General features: G+C 34.0%; 1 protein-coding gene across 1 annotated transcript in view; it reads left to right on the top strand.

The window, feature by feature from the left end:
- Positions 1 to 340: 340 nt before the first annotated feature.
- LOC129253053 (homeobox protein homothorax) overlaps positions 341 to 18,705 on the top strand; it is a 258,126-nt gene continuing 239,761 nt past the window's right edge. Inside the window, exon 1 of the mRNA XM_054891285.1 lies at positions 341 to 458. Within this exon, the coding sequence (XP_054747260.1) occupies positions 371 to 458 (88 nt within the window). The 5' untranslated portion in view covers positions 341 to 370. The remainder of the gene's footprint in view (positions 459 to 18,705) is intronic.

Below are 18,705 nucleotides of genomic sequence, written 5' to 3'. Positions count from 1 at the left end.
TGAAGCACAAAAATTAAAAAAAAGGCAATAAAAAGTCGCTTTGAACTTTGCGCACGCAGCCCACACACAAGCCCTCGTAGAAGGCGTACGAATTCAAAAAGCAAATAGCTGTGACTCAAGCCACGATCAACGGTATGTGGCGGCAGTAGAACTATGTAATAGTATAACAAGTAATTTGTACACACAAGTAGCTGTAAATTTATTACAAGACATTTTAAATTTTACGCACTTAGCTATTTAAAATACAATAAATTTATTTAACGCAATTATTTGATATGCCTAACTTATGTGATTTATATGAATTTTATTTTTGTGTTTCTTCTTTCATTTATAGCGGCCTCCTAGTTCACAATTATCGTATGGTGGCGCCATGAACGATGACGCTAGGTCGCCGGGCGCTGGTAGTACACCTGGCCCTTTATCACAACAACCACCTGTCCTAGACACATCAGACCCTGGTAAGTGCCGAATTATTTCTTAATTGATTTTTCTGCGTATCGTAACGCAAAATGGCGAAATTATGACCACTTGGTGGATGCGTGGCATTACGGGAATATATTTAACACTCATAGAATACGAAAGATTCTCAACATACAAATTGCATATGAAAAATTGTGCGCCAGAAGTGTTTGAACTAATGCATCTCGAATCTGACAAAATTTTCTTTTTATGATCCCTCAAACACGAAACAAAAAAGACTCAAACCTTTTCGAAGCAAAACGCGTGACTCATACTGAGTAAGCGCGTCATAGCATGATTTCAATTCGTTTGAAGGAAAATAGTTACATACATATATATGTATAAGCATATGTATTAAGGTATGCCTCTTAAAAATCCCCACTTTAATGAGCTTCATTAAAGCAACAATGTTGCCGGGAGCAATTTTGCATGCATTTAATTAAATTTCCAACACCTCGAAAGCTATTTTAGCAATAAAGTAAGGATTTGCCGCACGACAACCCAAATGACCAGATTTAAGTAGAATTTTGAAGCCATTAAAATTTGTAGAGTACGTTTATTATTTTTACTAGTAAATCAAGAGTATTAGCCTTGCCTAATAAACTTCAACATAAATTCATCATTTTAATTACTTTAGTAAAATTGCGACACGCCTATTTTTTGTACATATACATACACACACACGACCAAGAGTTTCAGAAAGCTCGTTTTCGTAAAGAGAACAAAAATCACATAATATAAAAAGTGCCTAGTCGTAGTAAAAATTCTTATGGCGGCAAAGTTTAAACCACGCACAATTGAGCGCAAAATTTTTGTGTCTGAAAACAAATTTCATAAAATATAAAAATAAGAAAAAAATTTAAAATGTGGCAAATCGAAAGAATGAATGCAAAGCTGAAAATCCCACTTTTATGATTTTTTACAGCCACTTTTGGGCGCTTAAAGTTGTAAGCTGCTTTGTATGCAGGCCCTTAAAAAACTAGAAAACAAAACTCACAAGTGAAAAAAACAAAAACCAAAAGAATTAAAGCAGCATTACGAGTCTATACCTATACACCATGGCGTGGCAGACAGTTGGGCGCGCATGTGAGTCTGCGCAGAAAAAGCAATATCACTGCTTGCTGCTTAAGCGGAGACGGGGCAGTGGACAGTGCGAGGTGCGCAGTGTGCAGCTGCAACAATGGACGGCAGCTGATGTGATGTGCTTGTAAGTAGATGGGCCATGGCACAAGAATAAGCAACAGTGCGCTTAGTTACAATTTTTGCCTATCACCGTAAATAATTCACTACTGCGAAGTACGTAGTAGATTTAGTAGTAGTGGTGATAGTAGTAAAGGTGTTCAGGCATTCTCCACATCCAAGCCGATTGAATACTCCGATACAAAAGATGCGTTAAAAACGCTTTTGTTTGGCGTTGGTTTTATTGCTTACGAGTGTATGTTTGTAAATGCTGTGTGAGCTCGATTTTTGAAGTGTTCCAAAAGTGTTGTATCAATTGTTTTTTCATCTCTTCTTTCTTATGTGATTTGTGGAAGTAAAGTGCATTGAGTAGGGCGTGTTGTGATGTGCGGTCCATTTTCAAAGAACTTTCCTTGAAAGTGCCGATGCAATGGAAGTAACAGCAGTTGGCTATTTGGTTTGGCGGCAAAAGCGTCAACATTTAAAAAGGTTTATTTTTTTATTTTTTTTTATCAGTCCTTTTCTCGTTTATGAAAATATCTAGTATTCATGCTTTTTATCCCTTGTTTTGATGTAATTTTTGGAAACACCGCATTATTTGAACGGCTTGCCGACGGATAAGCACTTAGCTGAGTTCTTTTCAGAAATATAATTTGTGGCTATGCAACTAAAAAATGCTGGCTTGACCGTTGTCATGGAGGGTACGTCATAGTAGGCCGCCTAAATGTGGGAGTATACATGCTTACATAAGAATGTGGGAGAATATGTTTTCAGTTCTTTTGCTTTTCATGAAAATTTGAATAAATCTGTCAGTCGCTAGCCGATTTTTGAATATAAATCATCTATTTACTCGCCATTCAACGAACTTTTCGAATTTGTTGGGGACTAGTGTAGCTCTTTTTATAAAAGAATGCTTGAAAACATCGCCAATTTTGAAAAAAAGTGAGAAAAATTAAAAAAAGTTGTGTTTGATGGGAAAATAGCCACAAATATTTTTGGCAGTTTAGTTTTCTTAAGCAACATATTTTTTTTTGTTTCCTTGTTCACTCTACTCGGGAGCATAGGGCCTCGATTAGACTCAGTCTTGCGTTGGTTTCGTTAATCTATTTTTGCTTTCTGGCAGAGTAGGTGATTAGACTGCTGCTACCAACATATACACCATTCAAATTACCCTAGTTTCCTGTTCAAATTTCTTTGAAATTAAAAATTACTTAAGCATAAACCAATCACGTTCAATAGAATGCCTTGCACTTTTCAGACTCTCCTTTGGAAACTATTGGAATGACATAGACCAAATTTGACAACTAAAATATTATGGTTTAAAATATCGTAAAAATAATATTTTAAATGAAGATTTTGTTACCTTGTTTCGTTTAATGTTTTAATAATTTTCTTCAATATTTTAAATTGAGATATTTTTGAGTAGTTTTTACCAATTTATTTATTAATTTTTGAATTGCTTTCATCTCAAAAATATGCTTTGAAATAGTCAATTAACCAAATGATATTCTTCTTTTAATGGTGCATTTGGTGGGCTGTTGTGTAGCATTTCGTTATCCTTTCCAACCATGTCAAAATCTTCGCAAGGCATTCACTCAAAATGTAACGCAAAAGTTAATTTTGCAAATAGCGAAAAATTACCCGTATCAGCAGCAATAACGGGCACACCTCTTTTCCTTAAATTGTTTGTCAGCAAAATAGAAGCGCCACGATTTGTTGGCCTCTAAAAAATGAACTACGAAACCATTGCATCAAAACAGGCAAAAAGCATTTGTGCGCTCCATGTTTCAACCCCTAAAAGCCGACCTTACAAAATAGGAAAAATCACAAATTTCGAAATTTACGAACGCGCTGTTGCACACAACGAATGATGACGTGGCGCTACCGCCAGCAACAGAAATTCGAATAGTAACAACAATAACGCATTATCATATTTTGCATTTATGAGAACGGAATGACGAAATGACGAAATGACGAACTGCCTGGCAGAAGAGTGGTTGGCATGATTTTATAATTCTTTTTTTTATGTATTTATATCTCCCTCTTTTTGTGGTGCAAAGGGTGCGCATCAAATTTCCACCTCCTTTGCCTGGCAGCGCACATAGGCACGCACAAATGTACGGCAATTTCTGTTTTTTTTTTTGGTTTGATTCGCGTAACCATCCTTTGTCACTATTCGAAAAATGTTTCGGGGTGTTTTTGGTGTTGGTGCGCAAAACATAACATAACGCAACACAACGCATCACATCACGGCACATCACATCATATTGTAAAAAGCCATCAAAATTAACGCGCATTCATCAGCAATAGCATCAACAAGCGCAGCAGCAACAAGAACAAAAACAACCAGTATATGTAGTGGTACGACAGCAATAACAGCAATGTTGCGCTTGACAATGGCAACATGCGTTTGTGACAAACTGAAGTACGAAAAGTACCGAATAATAATGCATAGTCGCAAATAAAAAATAATGCAACAACAATAGCAAAAACAAAACTAATACAAAAATTGATCATTGTAGTTGACAAACAAGCAACACCAGTTAAATGCGACAGAGAGAATAACAACAACATCAACTGTAACAACTGCAACAACAACACTTGGCTCTGCTTTGACAGCGAGTACGACTTTTGAACCATTTTTTCGTTTTATCGCATCAGCAGGCACAATAAAAAAGTTGACAATAAAAACATAAAACAACAACAAGACAGAAGGAAAGAAAGCCCGCAAATCGAAAGGTGGTAGGTTGCGGTGGTACACAACGGCATAGTTCGTAAGGGCGAGAAGTGTGCATAGAAGGGTGTAATAACAATCTATTTTATAGATTTTGCAGGGAAGGAACGATACACACTCTCATGAATAACTATATGCAACAATCAGGCGGACTCTCTAGTTAAATTAGGTACTATCTCGAAATGCTATGAATCAGAACTCTATTGTGGGCTCACCAAAGCCAACATAAAGGAATTTATCAACGACTGGCATTACAGAGAATTCCACGCAACACCCGATGGAGAGTCCAGGTCAGAAGCAGGCTAAATAGTTTTAAATAGGCTCGTAAACTTGGATAGAGAAGATTTCCGAGTTCTCACCGGATATTACATGCGACATTGCAGTCTCATTGTAGTCTGCATACACCACACACTGCAGGCTGCAAATAGAAGCTATTGCGCATACCGCAAACTGCTTAAACACAAACTCTTGTTATGGACGTGTAAGCTGCAGAACGAAAATACCCTTATAAGATCATTAGCAAATAATAGATGTGAAACATGGGTTCTGACTACTAATGTAAAGAATTATCTCTAACGCCTTGAGCGTAAAATTTTGAAGAGCATTTTTGGTCCCGTACGAGAGCTTGATGCGTTTTATTGAGTAGATGAGGTCAAAGAACTATATGGACAAAACGTAGTGCGTTTCGTGAAAGCGCAACATCATCGATGGCTAGGACGTGTACTTCAAATGGATGACAACAGAATTGCAAAGAAGGCTTTCACCTCTCGCATTTTGGGCAGCAGAAGGCACGTACGGGCACCGTGACTGTGGGCAAATGATGTGGAAGATGAACTGCGTAACATGAATGCACGAAGAAGCTATGTGAAGCCATGTAATAAACCGACTGCAATAGTAAACAAAGCATTGGTTCACCACGAGCTGTAAGTGCTATGATCGATCAATTAAACTTTTCTGTCAGTTACAGATTTGGATATCGCTAGGCGTACTTTATTCGCATATCGCGAAAGAACTGACTTGCCTCAAAGCAAAAATATTTCATGGTAGTGTACATAAGTTTATGAATTTCAAAATCTTTATTTTTCTCCCAGATCTTTTTCTCACACTACAATAAAATTGCTAAGCTTTATTTCTTGGATGTACCCCTTCTAAGATATACGTTTAAGTAGACGTTAAATTTCTTGAACAGACTGGAAACGGTGCTACTGGAATAGTCTTTTCAGTTTAGTGTATAGCCAACAGTCATTCGGCGCTAGATTAGGCAAATAGGGTAGGTATGAAACTATATAGGTCGGCATTTCAAGACAACGTACTATCGTCGAGTATGAATTAAGAATTACCTCGTCTTTTATTTTTTTAAACTGTTCACGCAAAACTCGCATAACACCGGGATATTATAATGAAAGTACTACCAGTCTAAGAAAAATGTTTTCCGAATCGCTATACTCGCGAAGTTTAAGTTACCTTCCGATTTGATAGCAAAGCATGAAATGAACTTTTTCATTTTTAGGTCCTACTCTCAGACATTCGAATAATCGAGATTTAGCTATCTTGCTTTTATACTTTTCCTCGCATTTCGATATATTGTGGAATAGATGGCCAGTAATTTTGCGAAGCTTGCAAAAAAAGTTCGCTATAATTAGAATCTGAAGACCCAAGACTTCTTACCAACTCTTGGCAATTCAGAGCCGAGTTCTGAGTTAATTATTGATCAATAAACTTAGTCTTATATAAATAATATAAAAATTATATTTATATAATATTATAAAATATTATATTTACATTATAATATAAAATATAAATAATAAAATATATAAGTATAATAGTATAACACTAGAAGACAGAAACTCTGAGGCACATAGCAACTTAATGCAACTCAATCATGCAGTAACCAAAAATGGAACAAAATTACACTGGGCAAGTTAAAAATTTGGGCAAAGATTTTTGGCAAGCTAACAGGTTTTTTTAATTGTTTAGTAATATTGTGCTTGGATTTAAACTTGTTTGAACAGTTTTTTGATAAGTTTTCCTGTTTATCCTTTGAGGCTTTCTAAATTTATTGGCGTCCGCCGTTTTATCAGACTGTCTGAAGTTTTCGATATTTGAACGCTTTTTGAAGCTTGAGCTGAATTTAGAGTCTATATGGACAATAATTTATCATAAAATATAAAATTGAAAGCCATTAAAATCTTAATGTGTATATACAAATATAATTTACAGCTCAAAAAAAAAAAAAAAAATTGCCAATACATTTTAAGATATTTTCATTCTTGTTTTGGTTTTTTTTTAATTTTTTTCACCAAATTTTCTTAAATATCAGCTTTTTTGTAGAGAATAAGCTCAGTTTTAAAGTTATTCTGCTATAGTTTTGTACGTAACCATATTTTAATATAATCACAGTGATTTTTGAAAATCATCAAAATCAAATCGTTTTAACGTATAATATAAAGTTGTTTCTAAATGAGCTTTCATGGCACAAATCCCATTTTCAAATGCCGTTATCTCGAAAACTGAAGCCAACTTGTAGGACCCCACTGAATTAAGAAGACCCAAATCAAGTAAGATAAAGTACACAAACTTTTTCGAAAAAAAATTTAAATCCGAGACCAGTGCTATTAAACAATTACAAAAAATGTATTAGGTTAAGGCGGCATGGAATCAGAATTTCAGAAAGTGCTCATGTCCATCAAAAAATAGTTAAAATAACAAGCAATGACATGTAACCCATACAAAATTTAAATTCCAAGCCACAAACATATAATTAAAAAACATTTTCGACGCACTGAATGGAAAATACAAACACACAAAAAGGTCTTAACTTAGAAGGTTTAAAAAGGTGCGCTTAGTTGAAGGAATAACAATCTCAATTCGAAGAATAGGCTAGAAAATTATTATATTCTAACTAGAACCTATAATTATGTGCCACAGAGCAAGCGCACAAGAGGGTCACCGCAGCACACTTCGGAACGCCTGCAAACCGTACAAATAATACAAAACGGTCCCCAATTATTTTCCTGCACTCAAGCTGAACTTTTCAGTGCATCTTTGTAGTACTACGAAATTACATTTTCACTTGCCTTAACGCTTTAATTACGGGTTACCAATTGAACTACCTTCCTCAAGCCACCACTTTAGTGCAAGTCAAAAGCGTTGACTTTCATGCATCATGCAACAGTTTGAACAAAAAAAATCCGTCTATTTTTCAAGATGACAGCTAGATAAACATGCGTGTGGTTACTTTAAAAAAAAAATTACAAAAAAACCACTTTCACGACCGCAAACAGCAAGTGTCAAAATGTCAAATTAAATGCAAGTGTCCACACATTTTTAACTTTGCTGGTTTAATTTCAACGCAATTAAAATAAGAATACACGCACTCGCGCGCATAATCACATTTCCAATAAATTTAAATAACATACACTTATGTACTTAACGCAACAACAACAAGGCGGCGTAAAACTGTTTTCTTAGCCACCACAAATAATAAATAAGGCTTAAATCCTCAACATATGCAACACATCCACTAATGCCAATTTTCTCTGTTATCCTTTTCAAATTGAAAACTCTCCACGCGCACTGCCCTGTGGTTTTTTGATCTGTTGAGTGACAGTTAGCTTTCCCCGCACTCTTTACTGCTGCGGCATTAGTGCAGCTAACAAGCCGCTGAATGCAAATAATCAAACAGCTGCACTACATTAATGTTGTTGCTGTTCATGTAGTTTTTTCCCCTCTCTCTTTTATTGTTTAGTGCTGTTGTTGCACGCGCTTAAAGTAAACAAATCAGCAGGATATTAACATTTCTCGCCGCATCTGAATTGAATTGATCCTTGCATGCGAGGGTTGTCGGCAACAACTAAGCGCAGTTTCGCATCAATACTAAACAGTGGGAATGGACGTTTGTGTGTGTGTGTATGGCTTTTTAGATTTGTATGTTAATTGAAGTGTGTGATTGAACTTACGGTTTTTTATTTAACGAATGCCTTTAAATTGAAAAGTATTTAAAGCAAAAGTAAATTTGTCAATTAAAAATTATGACTGCGAAAAAGGCAATAAGGAGAGGATAGCTGGCGGGAAAGAAAAAGAGTTCGCGATTTAACCCTTCGGATTGGGAGTGAGTTCTGTGAATCAAATAAGTTGTTATTAGAGGGAGATACATTAAAATGTTTAAATGGAAAATAACTTTGCAATATTTATGGTAATTGGAGAATTAATATCTTAATTTAGCGTATGGCAAAGTAAACGGCAGTTGATATAGTAAAGCAAGACGTGAAGTGAATTCAACTGTTTTTACGAAGTTCTGCTGAGATTTGAAAAGTCAGTCCGACCTGAAAAAACTTGAATTCACTATCATCATATCAGCCACAATATTATACAGCAGCTGTAAATAAAACATATACATATATGTAAATACATGACATATTGATAAGCTATGAACTTTTATTTCCAAATTTGTAATATTAATTTATTTTTATACAAAAGTATAGTTAATTCTATTATATAATAATAACTATCATTTTGATTCAAGTTTCGAATTTATGAAAGATTTAAAAAAATCGATAAATTTTCATCAAAATCTCAAAATTTTTCGTTAGAAGTTTTGCAAAAATTGAGACCCTATATTTCATCCATCAAGAAACTATGGGAATATATATAATTACATATATATATATTTAGGGCTGGTCGATTTAAAAATCGCTCATTGCTCTGTGAAAATCGTATTCTAGGGATCAAAATAAGAAACTTTGCGGAAGGAACCATACCTCTAAAACGAATTCTGAGGTCCCCCAATTTGGGTCGAACTTTTAGTGTCTTATGTGGGGAGACAAAAGAACCTCCCATTGCTCTGTGAAAATCATATTCTAGGGATCAAAATAAGAAACTTTGCCGAAGGAACCATACCTCTAAAACGAATTCTGATGTCCCCCAATTTAAAAATATCACCATTTTTGGCCTTTACATAAAAAAATCAGCTAAATGGCTATGTTTTTTCTTTATTTTTATTTATTTATAATAATATTTATTATTTATTTATAATAATATCTATTTTTTCTCTTAAGAAATTTATTTAGTCAGAACATATGTATGTAAATGAAAAAATTAATTTAAGTGAGTTATAGAAAAGAAACTAAAAAGTTCGACCCAAATTGGGCGACATCAGAATTCATTTTAGAGGTATGGTTCCTTCGGCAAAGTTTCTTATTTTGATCCCTAGAATATGATTTTCACAGAGCAATGGGCGATTTTTTTGCCTCCCCACAAAAGAAACTAAAAGTTCGACCCAAATTGGGGGACATCAGAATTCGTTTTAGGGGTATGGTTCCTTCGGCAAAGTTTCTTATTTTGATCTCTAGAATATGATTTTCACAGAGCAATGAGCGATTTTTTTGCCTCCCCACAAATCGACCCGGCCTAATATATATATATATATATATAATAAATACTATATATATATAGATACTCAGCTTTATAGACCATTAAATTTTGCTCTAACAAAATGACAGCTTAATTAATTATTAACTCGCGTTGATTTTTGATAATTTTTTTCGTTGCCGGTGCTATGTATTTTCTTCCATGTAACGAATGCAAATTTGTTTATACGGAGAAAATACGAAACATCATCAGAGGATAAAAATTAACAAAAACTCGCAAAAATGTTGAGAGATTTCCTACTTAGACTTTATAACAATAAAATTTATTGCGTATGACTACATACCAAAATTTTTCAATTTTGATGAAAATTTGAACTATATAACTACCTACCAAATTTTTTGTTGATTCTAATTAAAAAATGTAAAATTTCATTGAAATTTTTTGTTCAAATTTTTTTGAATTGTACAAAGTTTGAAACTTGGACTTATGTGACTTTTTTATTTAATTATATTTTCTGCAAGGCTCCCAATCCGCTCCCAAAAATCCGCAAAAGCATACATAAAATGGTCAGTGAATCGGAAATTATTCCAACGATTTATTAGCTTCTCTGAAATTTAATGTATGTGCGTATATATAATATACGTGTATTAACCCTTAAGACGCGTGCACGATATTTTATACCGTTACTTAAAATTCTATTTCGAACTGGTCCCTGACCAAGAAGATCGCTGAAAACGAAATGCGTTTTGCCCAAGTTGCCATTCCTTTTTAGTTAAAATTTTGTTTGCTTTATTTTATGAAAATTGAATAGACCATCCATGCTTTACATTTAATATGTAAAAATTCTAATGCTTTATTTCATACATATCGATACTCGCAAATAATGCAATTTTTTTACTATATCTCGCCGGTTAAGGATTAAAATTTGTGTGCTCGAGTGATTTTGTCGCTTCAGGAAAGGCAGAGAAGCAATACAAAGTATTCTTTGTAAGATTTTCGTCTGAAATGCATTTTCCACAATACACCACATAATACATGGCAATCATGCACAACTGCATACCTAAATAAACACTTGTACATTCATATTCATATGCTTCTACATATATATATTTCCTATAATGCTCTTTCGCTTGCGTTGCCTTCGCGGCCGCAATATACTTAAATAAATTTTCTACTCATTAAGTAAGAAAAATCGATTTTCACATTTGATTAGGCATAAACAAATTGCACTGACAGTTTGGCAGCCATAACGACGCCGTCGCTAGACGAAAACTGCAGCAGCACAGATACACCCATTCATATCAGCATCTAGCGCATACAACAACACCAAGTATTCTCTTATACTTGTAGCTGTAATCAGCAACAAAATTGTAGAAGGAATGCGTCGAGTGAAGCGAAATATTATTTCCACTTGAATTATTTAAGTGAAATTTTCACGTTAATTTCACAACTACACACGCATATTGAAATTTTCCCCAATGAACTTCTGAAAAATGTAACCACAGCGATAAGATTTTTGTGGCGTTGAGCAGCAGCAAAACGGCAAACTTGCAATTTCTGTCGCTGAGATGAAGAAGTGTGGAAAATAGATACTTCCTGCCACCGTTTGTCGCAGCCACTACCTATGTGCATGTGCAAATGTATGTGTGTGCACTCTCCTTGTGCGTTGCCCGCTTGCAGTTGATAAAATATTTCGTTCTCTAACTACTACACTGATGCTTATGCTTTGCTGTCGATGCCTGTATGTGCGTGAGTTTATATGGGTGTGTGCATTTTACAAGTTGTTTTACAAGCATCGACATTTCCTTCGGCTGCTGCTGCAGCTCGCGCCAATAAGAAATTGTGCAAAAAAGCAGTTGCAAAAGGAAAACGCGGAATATTTAATGGCAAATTGTATCAATTCAATGCGAAATAGGTACATGCGGTCGAATGTGTACCAGCTTGTCTAAGTATTTGTGTATTACTTTGAATGCTCCCTGTAGGGAAATGTTCAGTGAATCGGTGAAACAAATGTGCAACTCTCAACCAGTGCTAGCCGTGTCCGATATCAGACCTTTAACCATTTCTCAGCGATTTTGAGGGAATCAGCTGATTTACTTACGTCATAAGGGCGTTTGCTTACAAACAAACTGTGATTGTGTTGGTGATATACGAGAAACATCAACACAGCCCTCGCTTATATTACTTCGATGGGATCTGAACAACGCCTCTTTGGACGAGTGTGGGTATACGTGTAAAGTGAGCGGACAGAATTCTGCTACTGCGTTCGCGGTAACGTAGCAGCCGAAGTTATGTTCACAATTTTGCTTATAATGGCCAAACCTGGTAATCTCTAATCCCTGGGATGCTTAGAACTTCACTGGTAGTTAATAAGCAGTCGCAGCTATAACTGTTACTATGTAGATCCTTTTTTTGGTAACCTCAGCAGTTATGAATAACTTTATTTCCAGATTCATGGAAGGGATTTGCTCTGTATGCAAGACATAATGGTTTAGTTATAATTATTGAAATGGCATAGAAAGAAACAACTACAGCCAATTTACAAATGAAGAAATAGTTTTGCCATATGTAGCGCAGAATTCAGCTGAAGTGCACCTACTACTTTGTACTGATTGTATGAGAAAGAAGACTCGTAACCATTTGTCCTAATTTGGCTGAACGACAACAGTGCGAATGCAGCGACTTTTCCAGCAGGGCTACTGTAACTTCTGTTTCTGCTGTGCTCGAAATGTGTTGAGTTTCTGCACGAATTCATAAAATGCTATTCGAATGGAAAATGTGATTTTTATCAATTGTGACAGGAATTCTTCCATGCTATGTCGGCTTCGAAGAGGCGAAAGAATATTTCTTCAAAAGCAAAAGAAAAGCTGGTAGCTGCAGGTTAAGGAGGGTTAGATTGTGCTTGGTACAATTATGATTGAGTAATGGGAGTATCAAGAGGATTAAAGGAATTTCTTTTTCTGAATTAGTATTATGCAACTTTTTCGGTTACTCTGAAATATAGTTATTTTTATGTGTAACCAAAATAATGCAGTTAGGCTAAACAATAATTAGTAATAATAATGCTGAGCATCGGGAGCTAAAACTGTAAACAGTAAACTCTCATCAGCTGTATAAGAACTTAGAGGTATACCTACCATCGTCAAAAATTTATTGAGGCGTTACTATGACGTTTTCTTGATGGTAAAAAGGGAGTCCAAAATATTAATGATGCTGAGATGAGAGTTAAAATCTTGTATTAGAACGAAATGGTACAATAAGTTCGTAATTTGTTTTGTATGGTTTAAAACAAGAGATTTGAAGTGCCTTGATCTTAAAGAAACGAAGATTAAGGATAACTTCCGCTAAAATAAATGTCCTAGAAATAGAGTTGTGAGCAGTTAAAACCAAATATTGAATTATATATTAAGTTAACTCTCTTATAGGCATAGATACCAAAACAATGAATTATTAAACAGTGCGACAAATTTCATTTCATGATAAAATCGATATGTGCGCGGTACTATAAGACCGTGATGGTAAATCTGTGCTTTTAGTTATTTATATTAGCATCATGTCAGGGTTGTTTTTAAAACACCTCAAATTTCCGGTTAGTAACCAGTATTAAAAAAGTTATTCTAATGCTCAAAAATTACATGGCATAGATATGAACATACATATATAGGTACCAAATGAAGGATTTTTTTTTTTCAAAACAATTCCTACTTAAAAATGTCTAAAATGCTTTTTGAAATTTTCATCATAGACATCTGGCTGTCAAGCAAAAGAAGGAGGTCGAGAAAGTAAAAAAAATTGTAATATTTTTTCATAACAATCATTGTCAAAAAATTGGAAAGCATTTTTTTTTGTAATTTCCTTCCGTATCGTATTTTAAAACAATTTCAGTTGCAATCTTTTCAAAGTAGTGAAGAGATGCTGCAAAATGTTATTGACAGATTCCCCTTACCAGGTATTTTATTTAATACATTGATAGCTACCGAATATTAGGCCTTTTCTACTCGCCATTTCTCCGCTCGCTATTTCTATGCTCGATTAACTTGACGAATAATTTGCATGCGAAAGCAACAACAAAGTTATCGAGTGAGATTCGCCGCTAGCGAGTATGGCTTTAGCTCGTTAGACACACTGCCTTACCAACACATGTAATTTAAGACAGCTCCCATCCCGCGTTGCCAACATAAGCAGAGAAACATAAGTACATATATTCATTTCTACCAGTTGCTTCATCTATTCGCCACTTGCTAACTCTTGGCAAAAAGAAAAGGCCCATTGTTACGGTTTCGGATATCTGGTATTCGGGCGCAATCGTAATATTGTTCAGAGAGTTAAGCACACCATGCGGTGTGGTGAATACATTATTTCATGCATCATCTGTAGTTCGAAAGAAAATTATGGCATGCATACTTTTGGGGTCCCTTTTGGGTCAATATTGAAGTGAGAGGATCTATATGCAAAAGAGTTTAAAGTTGAAATTTACTGTGATATATAATATACAATAATATATTTACACTAGTGTGTAGCTGGTTGCTGGTTTTCTACCGAAATTAAAAAAATGTATTAAATTTTAAGACCTGCCCCAAAATATTTCAGACTAATATAAATACTTACGTGAGCTGAGACTATTTGAAAGTAGTTTTCAAAAATATTTCCTGCCAAAAATTATAAAAATTTTAAAAATTCTTACGCGTTCACTTCTTAAAATCTCTATCTAAGGTGATTAAAAAAAATTTTGTAAAGTTAAAATTTATTTAAAAAAACTCGATTTTCAGAGGTCGGCTAAGACTAGGTCATACTGATAGTCCACTATAGGATAACCACAAGATTATAACTCATTGACGCAAAGGAAATTTACCACGATCTCGCCCAAATCTAATGTGAACTAATCAAAAAACGTTAAGAAATCTCTGGCTTCTGTGCTGAGATACTGCAACTCATTTGGAGGTACTTTCAACTCGTTTCAGCTTACGTAAATAATATTAATATTTTTCCGAGTTTTAATATATACAATAATAAGTTTATAATTCCAAGGAGAAAAAAGTGTAAAGAGTGGTGCACATTAACGTAAGTACGGGGTGGCGCAAAATTAATTACCCTATTGGAAGATTTATAATCATATTTGACCCCTTTGAACAAGTATACAAACGGACAAGCAATGGAGCGTGTAGATAATAAGTTTTTATTAAAAAAAATGTATTCAAAAACAAATATTGGATGATTAACTTTGCGCCACCTTGTATAAAAAGTTATTTTTAAATTTTATATCACATTTCACTTGTAATGCTTGTATTCGTTGTTACAACCACGGGACACCTATCCTGGTGGTGCAGCTACCAGCAGATTTCAAAGTCTTGTTACAGAGTTGTATTAGTCATAGCAATGATCTCTGGCCGCTAGCAGACTGTGAGTGAGCTACTCAATTGATAAATTGACATTTTTATGAGATAGCTTCACTTTCCTCTTAAATATTGGTAGTGATGCTGTAATAATTTTTTCGATACCTTACAAATCTTTAAATTAATTTGAAAAGAACAAGCATCAGCTGTTTTCCGTTTTTACCACCTAATACGTGCGATTTGACGATTTCTACGGTATGACAAGTTATTCTCAGGCTTTTTTTATTAAATTTTATTTTTATTAATAAATTATTTTCATTTTAAAATTATTGCTATACTTTACTCCAATCGCAGACAAAGCCAGACATTAAAGCGGCCAATCGCCAATCATTCACAACAATTGAACATATTTTATCAGCTAAACGGGGCATAAAATGATACTTCATTGCTCTGTTGCCGCCTTCCAATCAGCAGTCGCTTGAGTGGGCAGCGGTGCGCCATAAAGGGAATTCACATTGAAATTTAAATCAATGCAAGGTCTAAGTTTGCCATTGAGCGTTAACAGAGCAGCTCAACACAGTGGAGGGACTTTGTTGATGGCATAAAAAATAAAAATGAAAATAAAAATAAAATGAAAAAAATTGAAATTAAAACATTACATATAGGTAAATTTAAATGAAACTCAAGTGCATAGAGCTAAAAATTATTGAAAATAAAATGACAATAAAAATGTTTCTTGAGAAAGTAGCATAAGGGCAGTATTATCTTAAAAAGAACAGCTAAGAAAAAAATAAATGTAAAAATAAGATGAAAATAGAGTGAAATCAAGATTCATTCATTCACTATTCAAAATTCTACAGCTTATTTGCTATAGTAGATCTGGACAATTACTAATACCACAGACGATGACAATAGACAAACAACGTCTGGAGGAAAGTTATTTTAAATGTATTCACATACAACGGGCCCACCCATAAGATGACAGTGGCTCGAATGAAGAGGAGTAAACAATATAAAATGGATCCCAAATTCCATATTCAAACTTTGGTCTCAGTAGAGAATAATAAAGAATAAAGCATTTTCTTGGTATGCGGATCCTTAAAATCTAACGCATAACGTTGCAGAAAGCCCAAGCTGGAATAGGTCTTGGGAATAATGAAACTAATGTGATTGACAAAGGGGGTCCTGCGTCAAAAATAACACCAAAATTCCAAAATTCATTTACTGCGGGAAGACGAGCTTTAGCAAAGGTCATATATGAAGTTCAGTTAGAGCGGTGGGACCTTAACCAGAAAATGAAATTTGAATGGAGACCTGATCTTTCAAGTTTTAACAGCAATATGCAAGACTGTATCAAACACTTAAGAAAATTCTAAAAAGCTTGATGACCAGTTTTAAATGATGAAATGCAAAATTTGGAGACTTCAGCCAGTTCGGTAACGGTAGAGCGCACACGCACATAGCCATGCTAATGCTGGTTGGTAAATTGTTCGGTGTAATAATTTTAAAGTTAAGCAGGTTAGACCAAACAATTTTGTTCAGGTTAAAATCACCGATCATGCAAAAATGGCGTTTATTTTTACCTTGAATAATAAAATTAATATATTAAATGTTATTTAATTAAAATGTTTTTACATAAACATCATATAAAGGTTCATTACTACGTAGCGGTATATATGAAATGCAAAAAAAAAATTCACTAAAGTTGCTATAAAATGCAAATGTTTTTACATTATTCAAGAATTTGCGAACATTTATCACATAATAATTTTAGGTTTTGTTTTTTGCGAATTTAGTAATTTAGAAAAAAATAGCCCAGCGGCTTTTCATTTGCTACGTTTAATAGCAGTTGGTAGCTGCCTTCATTTCTACTTTTTATATATGTATGTATATACGTAAATATGCATATGCATGTATTTATGTTCCTGCTTTTTTAAGCATCTTTTTAAATACACGCCTATTCATCATCGTACGCACGGCTTGTAGTCAGAAATTATTATGAAATTAAAATCGCATCAACTTAAAATATTTGACACTCATCTTTGTAGGCAATTTATGATGGCAACAAATATTTAATTTCAGCCGGTAGCGATGAACGAAGTATCAACATAAAAAAACAAAATACGGACAGTTGATCTTCAATCTGCTCAAGCACAGTGGCAGGCATTCATAAATAAATATCAATGTTGGCTTGTGTAAGGATGTGTGTAGATGTATGAATGTAGGTATGAATGTATGTCTAAATGCATCATATCAGCATGAGTTTAGTGGCTGATCTGAACTGCTGCACGACATCATGATCATATATGTAGATATATACATACATACCATACATATGTACACTCTGTTGCAAAATTATAAGACCGATTAAATATTGGCTCTTACTGCTTGCCAGTAAGTATTTTGATGAGTTCTTTTATGAAAATTGTGTATTGGGAATGCAATACTAATAATTTAGTTAACATAACGGTAAAGATTTGGAGAGTAAAAAGAAAGCGAGAGAAACACGTTTTGTGAAATTATAATTTCCCTCTTTCCTTTGGGCTATTATCAGCAAAATGCTGCTTCAATTCTGCGTTATTTTGCATTCATTTTAATTTAATTAAAAATGTTGGCGGAACTCGAAAATAAGCTAATCTGTAGCCTAAGATATAAAGGCTTAGAAATTATTGCCCTTAGGTAACAAATTAGGTTAAGTCACTATGTGGTAAACATTTTTCTTACTCACGAGACTTATGTCTTTGATGTATTATTTTTCTCGTAACTGACTATTCTACGTAACTAATTTTGAGCTAATTTAATTTAAAAAAATATATGTTTGAAGTGGATATTAATTTGCCAGGCAAATATACCCTAAGCAAATAAAAATATTTCGAAAAAATAAAAACTTAAATCTCTCCAGGTCCTGAGTTTTTGCATATTTTGGGTACTTATGATTTAGAAATGATGCCAATATTTAATCAGTATAATTAGCTACATCATTTTATATTGCTTACAGTGTTTCTTTGTGTTTAAAATATTTATATATTAGTCATAATTATGTTATATTTAAGCGACCTCTGCTGACCCATAGCAGATTTTTGCATAAATAAATTATTCACCCATATAAAAAAGATTTAAAATATAAAAAAAAAACAAAACTAAATCAAACGCGCAACAAGACCGAGAACACGAAATCTTGAGCATCTTTATTGTTGTTGTACTATTTTAACAACATACACATAAATCATGGCATACGTGATTTAAATCTATGATTGAATTGGCTTTAAATGGCATTGAACGAGATAAATATAAATCATTATAGAATGTATTAAATAGTGTATAACTGTTTTTAATAGTTGCATTTTTTTCTACAGTATTTTTAGTGATAGTGAAATTTAAATTTAATGTTAAAGAAATCAAGACTTTCTAATGAAAGGCTCGTGCTGTCATATAATTATGTAAATATGTAGGCACAACGTACTCATGTAAATACGTTTAACTCTTTGAAGAAATAGTTTATAATTTGTTTAATAATATACTCGTACGAGTATATAGGGAACGGTCGAACTTCGGCTTGGCTATGTTCGGCCATAAAATTTTAGTTCAGTTTCGCTTGACTACGGCCAAAAAAGAGTTGAACATTTCTGT

This window comes from Anastrepha obliqua, chromosome 1, assembly GCF_027943255.1.
Source record: "Anastrepha obliqua isolate idAnaObli1 chromosome 1, idAnaObli1_1.0, whole genome shotgun sequence".
Classification (NCBI taxonomy): domain Eukaryota; kingdom Metazoa; phylum Arthropoda; class Insecta; order Diptera; family Tephritidae; genus Anastrepha; species Anastrepha obliqua.
The sequence above is the reverse complement of the archived record's forward strand: the minus strand, read 5'-3'. Positions and strand labels throughout refer to the sequence as shown.